This window comes from Melopsittacus undulatus, chromosome 13, assembly GCF_012275295.1.
Source record: "Melopsittacus undulatus isolate bMelUnd1 chromosome 13, bMelUnd1.mat.Z, whole genome shotgun sequence".
NCBI classification, from domain to species: Eukaryota; Metazoa; Chordata; class Aves; order Psittaciformes; family Psittaculidae; genus Melopsittacus; species Melopsittacus undulatus.
In genome coordinates this window covers 11,336,544-11,346,695 of record NC_047539.1, presented here as the reverse complement: position 1 = coordinate 11,346,695, position 10,152 = coordinate 11,336,544, and the positions used below count along the sequence as shown (strand labels likewise).

At 59.0% G+C, this 10,152-nt stretch overlaps 1 protein-coding gene across 1 annotated transcript; it reads left to right on the top strand.

Annotated features, from left to right (window-relative positions):
- The first annotated feature begins 766 nt into the window (after positions 1 to 766).
- Positions 767 to 8,639, top strand: LOC117436913 (hydrocephalus-inducing protein-like). The gene is made up of 9 exons (XM_034068987.1): positions 767 to 795; positions 1,493 to 1,705; positions 3,056 to 3,219; positions 3,477 to 3,627; positions 3,874 to 4,104; positions 4,721 to 4,945; positions 5,411 to 5,562; positions 5,656 to 5,865; positions 8,471 to 8,639. The coding sequence occupies exons 2-9, from the start codon at positions 1,679 to 1,681 to the stop codon at positions 8,637 to 8,639; spliced, it is 1,329 nt and encodes a 442-aa protein (XP_033924878.1). The 5' UTR covers positions 767 to 795; positions 1,493 to 1,678.
- The last annotated feature ends 1,513 nt before the right edge of the window (positions 8,640 to 10,152 follow it).

Here is a 10,152-nt window from a genome sequence, read left to right as displayed (position 1 = left end):
GACTGGGGCAGTGCTGGTGGGGACAGAAGAGGAATTGGAAGCCTCTTCCCTGAGTGTGGTGAGGGAGGCTCCACAGCTCGCTTGCCAGATGAAATAGTCTCCACTCGTTTCTTCGGGTAGGTTCTGTGCTTGAAGCCCAGCAAGGATCTAAAGCTGAAGGGCAGAGGAGACACCTGCAAAGTGGAGGTGACCTTCTCCCCGAAGCGCCGCATGCAGCCGTTCAGCGGGGAAGTGCTGCTGGAGTGCCGCGGGCTGGTGCGCTCCCTCTGTGTGGTGCGGGGCTCCTGCCAGGGCAGCCTTGTGAGCCTGGACCAGGACCAGCTCAGCTTTGGAGCCGTGGTGCAGCAGAGCTACACGTGCCGGCGCGTCGTCATGCGGAACGCGGGCGACACGAGAGTCAGGTAAAGCAGTAGGTCCTGCCCAGCCTGAAGCCTTATTGCCAGGTGTCTCAGTCAGGCCTGAGATGTGGTGGGAAAGCCCACAAGAGACTTGGAGCCTCACACTGAGGCTTACACTGCTTTCACAGCTCCCCGTGGCTAATCCTTCTTTCCTGTCCTTGTGCTTTCCTCGGCAAGGTTTATGTGGGACGCGGAGAGCTTCAAGCCAGACTTTTCCATCAGCCCCACAAAGGGTTACATCAGCCCAGGGATGGATGTCCCCTTGGTTGTGACCTTCCGCCCCTCGAAGCTGAGCCAGGCTGTCCAGTACGAGGGGCTGCGGTGCTTCATCCAGGGCAGTGAGGCGCTGCGGCTTACACTGACAGGATCCTGCGTGGAGGCCCCTGGCCCCAAAGAGGTAACGCAGCAGGGACAGGATGGGCCCCTGGACCCCAGCATCTGCACCACATCTCTCCCAGGGCAGGAACTGAAGGACACTTGTGAGCACAGACTCACTGGTGCTGGGGTATCCCAGAGAGAAACTGCTGGGCAGGATTGCCAGAATTCCTGAGCCCTGTCATTGCCTTTCTCCCCTGTTCAAGGTGCTGCTCCTCCAGTGAGCAGCTCAGCTGTCCTGGCTCTGCACTGCAGCACCCATGCCATGTATCCCAGCACTGCACCTGCAGCCACACTTCTCCCCCCTGCTGGGCCAGGGGAGGGCATTCAGCTGTAGGAAGGGGCAAGGCATCTGCATCCAGTCCCTGGGATGGGGCAGCCTGGGAGCTGTTGGCTCTTGCTCCCAAAGAGAGCGTGGAGCTCCTCTTCCTCCTGCCCACGAAGGAAGGGGCTGTGTGGCTGCAGATCTTGTCCTTGCACAGGAGTTTCCTTTCAGGACTCCCCGTTTCCTTTCACCCAGCATGCGAAAGGCTTGTTCTGCTCCCTTCTTCAAGAGCAACCAGCTTGATTTACTCCAAAAGCTATGGCCAAAGCGTAATTTTTGCATGTGACAAGGAAAAGCTGCTCCCTGTGCTCCAGGTCCTGGTGCAGAGCCAGCGTGAGAAGAGTGGGAAGGGTTGTGGGTACGACCCAGCAGCCTCTGTGCTCCTCTGTTACAGACGCTGACTTTCAGCTGCCATGTGCGTGAGAGGCAGAGCCAGACCATCCTCCTGTCCAACCCGAGCAGCGAGGCCTGGACCCTGCAGCCCATCATTGAGGGGAAATACTGGAAAGGGCCTGAATTGATCCATCTGGAGGCCAGGCAAAAAGAAAAGGTCTACCAGGTCACCTACAGACCCCTAACCATGAGCTCTGAGAACAAGAAGCACCAGGTACGTGAGCTGTGCCAGCGTGTGCTGACCCTCGTGGCATGACCCTTGTAGCTCACCCTGCTTTGGGCAGGAGGTTGGCCGAGATGACCTTCAGAGGTCCTGTCCAAGCTGAAGGTGTCCTGTGCCCTCTGTTGGAAGCTGGGTTTTGTGGTGGCTGGGGGCCAGGCACGGGCAAAGGGCAGTTGGGAACTCGGGCCTGACACCAAATGTGTTGGAGCAGCTGACCTAAAGAGCCAGGCTTTCTGAAGGCCAAGAAATGAAGTTTGTTCTGCGCAGCTCCTGGTGGCTGCTTGTGGCAGCCCAGGGGGCTCAGAGACCCCCACGCTCAGCGCACGGCTGCACAGGCTCTCCGAGCCCTGGGCACAACCACTTGTGCCTGTCCTTGTGCAGCTTGCAGGGAGCAAGAAGGGCAAAGCTGCCCTGCAGTTTCTCAGTGCCCTCCTGGCCGTGAACAGGCAAGTGGGAAACGAGAGAGATCTCTTGACAGTCATGCAGGAGCTGTGGGAGGAGCCCTTCCTGCAGGTCTCAGGCTGGGCACATGGGGGTGACTGGCCCCTCTGCAATGTTTTCTGTGCCACAAGCTCATAAATCCAAGGGGTCAGTTCAGAAGGGCTCTGGGGTGCTGGAGCTGCTGGGTCCTTGTCCCGCTCCAGCTGACCTTACAGTAGGCCAGAAATGAGGTCAGAGATTTCTGGTCTCCGTCTCCAGGGTGCTCAGCAGATCTGTGCCCTTAGGGTTGCACGTGCTCAGCATGTCTTTAACGTAGAGCCTGCGTGAGGAGTCTTGCAGCTTTCAGCTGCTGTGGAGGCAGAGGAGATGGCAGAGGCAGGTGTCTGGGATCCACTGGCACCAAGAATGATCATGGATATGAGCTTTCCATGGCCCACGGCTGGTGGGCCCCTGTTGTGCCAGCTTAGAGGCTGCTGTCTGGGCAGTGCTGTTGGGGCTAAGGCCAGCAGGACTGAGGCAATGGAGCTCATCAGGGATGGGCACCCCCTGCCCAGGGCTGTCCCTGCATGAGCACAGGCTGGCAGGGACGTGCCCAGGTGAGTGTGGCCAGTAAGGGAGTGTTGGGATGTGCAGAGCAGCTCTGCTGCAGGGCCCGTGTCTCCTTGCTTTGCCCAGAGATGCTGCCTCTGTGTCCTGTAGCTGTGCCATGTGCTGTGGGCCATGCACCCACTCACAACCAGCTCTGAGCAGGTGCGATGCTGGTGCCTCCTCCTGCACGGGACAGGGCTGCAGGCAGAGCTCTGCCAGCTGGGCGTGCTGGACATTGCTGCAGTGAGAGCCTGAGGCATGGGGCTGGCCAGGGGTGCTCCAGAGCCGACTTGTCCTATTCGTTGTCTGTAGGGCTCCATCTTCTTCCCCCTGCCGGACGGGACAGGCTTACGCTACCACCTGGAAGGAACTGCTGAAGCCCCCAGGTGTTCAGGGGCCATTTCCCGGCAGGTTCCATGCAGGAAGTGCCACACGGAGCTCATCCCTGTGTCCAACTGGCTGCACAGACCACAGAGGTGAGTCCAGCCCAGGAAGTCTGGAAGTGCCTGGAAGCTCCTTCCTGAAAGCTTGTCCCTCTCCTTGGCCGTGTCTGGCCATACCCACGTTCTGCCTGTGCAGAGGCACCCTGGAGGGCTTTCCTCCAAGGGGGATGAGAGCTGGTGCCCTGTGCCTGAGGCACTGAGGGTGAGAGGGGCTGTATTGTACCCCCACACGATGGGTATCCTATGGGAGTCCTTCGTGTTGACCTTCACTGCGTCCTTCTCACCCACAGGTTCCTGGTGGTTATTGACATGCTCAAACCAGAGAACCTGGAAAGCAGTTCTGTGCTGCAGGGGTGTTCCTACATGGACGTGCCAAGCTCTGTGAAGAAGGACTACCAGCTCACCTTCCTCTCCTGCAAAGAAGGAGTCTTCAGGGCAAAGGTAAGTGAGGACACTGGTCTGCAGGGCCCTTCAAGGAGCTGTTGGCTCACCAAGAAGCTACATGCCTCTTCATACCTCCACGTGCACAGGGCCTATGAAATACCGCACGTGCTTTCTGTGGTCTTGTGCTCTTCCTCGGTGGGTGCTCACAGCCATTCCTGGAAGCAGGGCGCTGAGCTCAGTGGGCTGTTTTGGGTCTGTTTTCATGTGTGGAATGAGCAGCCCTTCCCTTTCTGTCTGATTTAGGTGACCTTCCTCAATGAGACAACCGGAGAGTACTTGTTCCACATGGTGACTTTCAAGGCGGTGGCTTCAGGACCCATGGGCACTGTTCAAATGAGCACCGCTGTTCGGCAGAGAGTGTCCTCCAGCGTCAAGGTGGACAACCCTCTGCCTGTCCCGGTGACGTTTGACATCAACTGCAAAGTGCCCGACGTCAGCGTTCCCCAGCACTTTACTGTCCCTGCACAGTCGAAGGTAGGGGCAAAGCTCCTCCGGCTCCCTCTGCTCTCCCTGCTCCTGGCTGCAGGGGATGCTCTTGAAGGCTGATGCCTGAAAGGAGCCATGTGGGGCTTCCTTCCGTGGTGGCAGCTCCCTGCCGATGATCTAGAGAGGGAGCAGTGTGCGAGAATATCCCCAGTGGGCATCATCCTGTGCTGGTGGAGCCTGCCCTGCTGCCCCCTGGAACACGCTGCAAGTGGGCCTCACGTGGCAGGTCCTTGTGCCACGTGCCCCTCATTTAGTGTGGTGCTTCCAGCTGTGAGTGGCTGCAGGACAAGCCTCAGGCCATGGCCAGGTTGTCTGCAGCCTGGATTGACAGGAAGTGGTGTGTGCCCTGGGGGAGCACAGGGGCTTTTTATGGTGGGAAGCTTCTGGCATCGTGCTGGAGGGCTGTGAGCTGTTGGGATCTGTCCCTAAGTGAACCGTCCCCCAGAAGGAGCAAGGCTGTGCCCGAGAGAGGGGAGTCAGAGCGGGGAAGGCAGCCCAGCCTTCTGGCACTGCCTGAGCACAGCAGGGACCAGCTGCCCCTTGTCAGGCACACGTGTTCCCTGCCTCTGCCTGACAAAGTGGCTTTTTCCTTCCTTCCTCCCAGGCGGATCTTGTCTTGGAGTATCAGCCCCTGCAAACGGGTGAGAGCAGCGGGCAGCTGGTGCTCCAGAGCAGCGACTTGGGCTCTCTGTTTTACACGCTGCAGCTGAAAGCCACCTGGAGCAGGCCAGAGAAGCCCGTGTATTTCCGCACCAGGCTGGGCTCCCGTCAGACCATCACCACCAAAATACGGCATTTTGCCCAGCAGAAGACCGAGTACCTCGTACAGGTGAGCGCGGCTGCCGGGGCTCTGGCTGGGAGGCAGCTCCTCTGGCCAGCACCAGCCCTCTCCACCAAGGGCTCCAAGTGCCTCTGGCTTGGCGTGGCAGAGCCAGGGTGGCCATGTGAGCCCAGGGGTCTTCCCACTGGTGTGGGCTTGTCACCAGCTGCACTGTCCTCCCTTGCGGGCCTGTGTCTGCTGCCCTGGTTGGAGCTGCTTCTACAGGCACCACGGTGCCTGGGCTTGCTTCCCCCTTGCAGCCCAGGTCTGGCAGTCAGGTGTCTTGGGGCTTGGGTGCAGGGTTGTCCCTGCTGGGCACGTTTGCACAGTTCTCGTGCCCATTCCCCGCAGGCACTCACCAGGAGTGTGGTGTGGGTGGGCCAGGCCAGGGCCAGGGGACCATCGTGTTCTTCCCGAGGTGCTGGCTCTGCTGTTGTGACCCACCCCCCATGGTCTCTTGTCTCCCCTGCACAGACCGACTGTGCCGACTTCCAGACGGCAAAATCCATCAGTGCGGCACCCGCCAGTGCTGGGGGCTCGGACCTGAGCATGGAAGTGACCTTTGAGCCCTGCCACCTGGGCGAAGCCAAGGCCACGCTGCAGCTCAGCTCTGCATTGGGCGGGCAGTACTGCATCCCACTCATCGGCCTTGCGCTGCCCCCTGAAGCCCAGGGCCCCTTCCTCATCCCAGCCGGCGGCACCACCTCCATCTCCTTCAGGAACGTCTTCCGGAAGGCCACGGCGTTCCAATACGCAGTGAAGCACCCGGGCTTCACCGTCAGGGCCCCCGAGGTGCTGCGCGCCAAGAGCAGCACCACCATCACCGTCTCCTTCGCGGGCAGCCCGGCTCCTGTCACCAGCAGGCTGGTGGTCTCCTGCCCTGGGGGCTCCTGGATCTACCACCTCCGGGGCCTGCCCTCCCCCCGCAAGTGAGCAGCTGCCCCCGGCCCTTCCTGCCACGTTCGTGCTCTCTGGAGCAAATAAATGTCATTTAACATCCTCCCACACGACGTCCTTGTCTCTAAATGGGAGAGACGTGAACTTGCTGGATGGACACCCGGTGGACAAGGAATTGGCTGGATGACTGCACGCAGAGAGCTGCGGTCAGTGGCTTATGTCCAACTGGAGACCAGTGAGGAATGGTGTCTCTCAGGGGTCGGTGTTGGGGCAGACCCTGTTCAACATCTTTGTCGGTGACACAGACAGTGGGATCGAGCACCCTCAGCAGGTTTGCTGACAACACCGAGCTGTGTGGTGCAGTCAGCGTGCTGGAGGGAAGGGATGGCATCCAGAGGGACCTGGACATGCTGGAGAGGTGACCAACCTCCTGAAGTTCAGCAAAGCCGAGTGCAGCTCCTGCCCCTGGGTCAGGGCAATCCCAAGCACAGCTACAGGCTGCAGGGAGAAGTGATTCAGAGCAGCCCGAGGAGAAGGGCCTGGGGGTCAGAACATGAGCTGGCTTCAGCATGGGCTTGAGCCCAGAAACCCCCTGTGTCCTGGGCTGTATCACCACCAGCATGACGAGGAGGTCAAGGTAGGTGATCCTGCTCCTCCACTCTGCTCTCATGAGACCCGCACTTGGAGCACTGGGTAGAGTTCTGGTGTCCTCACCAGAAGGACGTAGAGCTGTTGGAGCAAATCCAGAGGAGGGTCATGAGGATGCTAAGGGGGATGGAGCAGCTGCTGTACAAAGACAGGCTGAGAAAGTTGGGTCTGTTCAGCCTGGAGAAGGGAAGGCTGCATGGAGACCTCATAGCAGCCTTCCAGTATCTGAAGGGGGCCTACAGGGATGCTGGGGAGGGACTCTTGATCAGGGCCGGTAGCAATAGGACAAGGGGTGATGGGCTTAAAGTGAAACAGAGGAAGTTCAGGTTAGCTAGAAGGAAGAAATTGTTCCCTGTGCGGGTGATGAGGCAGTGGCACAGGTTTCCCAAAGCAGTGGTGAATGCTCCATCCCTGGCAGTGTTCAAGGTCAGGCTGGACGTGGCTTGAGCACCATGATCTTGTGTGAGGTGTCCCTGCCTGTGGCAGGGTGTTGGAACTAGATGATCTTTAGGTCCTTTCCAATCCAAACAGTTCTATGATTCTGTTATTCTCTAAGATTCTTTGGGAAAGCATGGTTAAGACTTCAGGTGGTTCCCCTTAAAGGTAAAAAGTGGAGAATGAAGACCTTAGGCCCACTGTAGGAGAGGATCTGGCTCGAGACCATCTTAAGAACCTGAACGTGCACAAGTCCATGGGACCTGATGAAATCCGTCTGCGGGTCCTGAAGGAGCTGGCAAATGAAGCTGCTAAGGCACTGTCCATCATATTTGAACAATCATGGCAGTCAGGTGAAGCTCCCAACGACTGGAAAAAGGGAAATACAAGCCCCATTTTCAAGAAGGGAATTACAGAGCAGTCAGTGTCACCTCTGTGCCTGGCAACATCTGGGAGCAGATTCTCTTGGAAGGCATGCTAGGGCACATGAAAAACAACCAGGTGCTTGGTGACAGCCAGCAGGGCTTCACTAGGGGAAAATCCTGCCTGACCAATAGGGTGGCCTTCTATGATGGGGCTACGGAACGAATGGACAGGGTTAGAGCAGTTGATGTCACCGACCTGGACTTGTGCAAAGCGTTCAACACTGTCCCACACGACATCCTTGTCTCTAAATTGGATTAGAGACATCAATTTGATAGGTGGAGCACTCGGTGGGTAAAGAACTGGCTGGATGGGCGCACGCAAAGAGTTGTGGTCAATGGCTCAGTGTCCAGCTGGAGACCAGTAACAAGTGGTGTTCCTCAGGGATCGGTGTTGGGACCGGTCTTGTTGGACAGCTTTGTCGCTGACATGGACAGTGGGATTGAGTGCGGCCTCAGCAAGTTTGCCGATGACACCAAGCTGTGTGGTTCGGCTGATCCACCGGAGGGAAGGAATGCCATCCACCTCATCGCGGATGTGCCTGACTAGAGCCTGCGGCCGGAGCTGGGAACGGGCTCCAGGCAGGAGGGGGCTCCGGCCGGGAACAGAACAGGATGTGTTCAGAGGCACCCCCGGCTCCAGCTGTGGTCCTTGCGCCACCTGTGCCCTGTGCTGGGCAGAGCCTCCCGCACACTGCGGGTGCCCCGTTCCCATTCCCAGCCTGTGCCCTGTGCTGCTGGAGGAGGAACTGGAGAGGCCATGGGAAGTGGGGCTGAGCTCTGGCTCAGGGTTATGGCTCCATAACCTCATAGCTCCACAGCACCATAACTCCATAGCCCCATAACCTCATAGCCCCACAGCACCATAACCCCATGGCCCCATAACCTCATAGACCCACAGCACTATAACACCATAGCCCCATAACCCCATAGCCCCACAGCACGGTAACAACATAGCCCCATAACCCCATAGCTCCACAGCCCCATGGCTCTATATAGCCCCAGAGCCCCATTGCTCCAATGAACCCCATCCTCTATGACCCCCAATGATGACCCCATGTCACCCATGACCCTATCATACCCATGACCCCAATGACCCCATGACCTTGATGACCCTCCATGACCTCCATAGCTGCCCTGTCCCCATGACCCCGGATGACCTCGTGGCCTCCATCCCCCCCCCCGTGTCACCCGGTGCAGCAGGGGGCGCTCCGCGGGTCCGCCCGCCGCCAGGGGGCGCTGCCGCGCGTGACGCCGGCCTCGGTGGACGCACCCTCCCCACAAGCCCCGCCCCGCAGTAGGCTTGCAGTTGTGGGGTTGTTATGGCTGCTTCCCCCATAAGCTGTGGAAGGCTCCTGCCACATGGTCAAGGGCAGAGGCATCGCAAGCCTCTCGCCAATGCACCTTGAAGAGTTCCTTTTGCAGGAGTGTAAACATTACATCAGCCAGAGCCAATGTATCAAAAGGAGTCATGAGTTTGCCTTTCGTGGCTGTTTATAATCAGCTTCTTGTACAAGATGACGCTAATGCCATATTGCATTGTGGGTTTTCTGAGCTCCTTTAGCAGCTCCCAGCACATTGACTCCCATGTGTCAGGTGCCTGACTGCAAACAACTACAGGGAATGTTAAATTCAACAGCTCTCCTTCAGCTGTGGCTGGCATTGAAGAGGCCCCAGCGAGCAGCAGGATCATAGTCCCCTGTCTCTGTCAAGAACTTTTGCCATGCGGGAAGGACAGAGGCAGTGCTGGCGGGTGGTGCAGACTCTACAGGCTCCATGGGAGGGTCAGGCCTAGAGGCTTTAGTGGAAGCCAGCGCACCCGCAGTGGCTGGAGCTGCTGTCGCTCTATTAGGGTCATCGGTATGACGATGCACCCGCTTCAACGCCTCATATATTAAACACCAAGCTGTCATTAACTCTGCTATCCCCTCGAGAAGCAGCATCCCATAGTTTTTCCTTTGCTTGTTCCCAACTGTGTAATTGAAGGCCATAGCAGAATGTGCAGTCAGCCCTTGTCCCTTTAACCAGGACAGAAGGGATTGAACCGGCTTCTCATCCTATTGCTGAGGTGAGCAGCTCGAGAGAAGCCTTCAGCACCAGAGCGGGGGGAGCTCAGTGCCCAGGAGCCTCAGCTCAGAGCGGCAGCACCCACCCAGGGAGCCTCAAGTCCTCCCCAGGCCTCGCCCAGGAGCCGGCAGCTCCGCTGAGGTGAGCAGGGAACCACGGGGGGAGCCAGGAGGGAGGCACCGGCCCTGGGGGGGTGAAAACCGGCACAGGGAGAGCGAGAGACCGGGGGGGAAATGGGGAGGGTTCAGGCAGCTTGTAGGTGAGTGGGATGGGGAGCATTGACCTCATGGCCACAGCTCTGGGAGCACTGACCTCATGGCCACAGCTCTGGGAGCACTGACCTCATGGCCACAGCTCTGGGAGCACTGACCTCATGGCCACAGCTCTGGGAGCTCTGCCCTCATGGCCACAGCTGCTCTGGGAGCACTGACCTCATGGCCACAGCTGCTCTGGGAGCTCTGCCCTCATGGCCACAGCTGCTCTGGGAGCTCTGCCCTCATGGCCACAGCTGCTCTGGGAGCTCTGCCCTCATGGCCACAGCTGCTCTGGGAGCTCTGCCCTCATGGCCACAGCTGCTCTGGGAGCTCTGCCCTGGCTGTCCCGGCTGTGCCCAGCGCAGGCACCCGGACAGAGCCGAGGAGAGGGGAGGCTGCAGGGCAGAGCTCGGGGTGCAGAGAGCGCCTGCGCTGGGCTGGGCAGGGAACGGGGCCTGATGGGCAGGGCTGCACTCGGTGCTCCCTGGGGCAG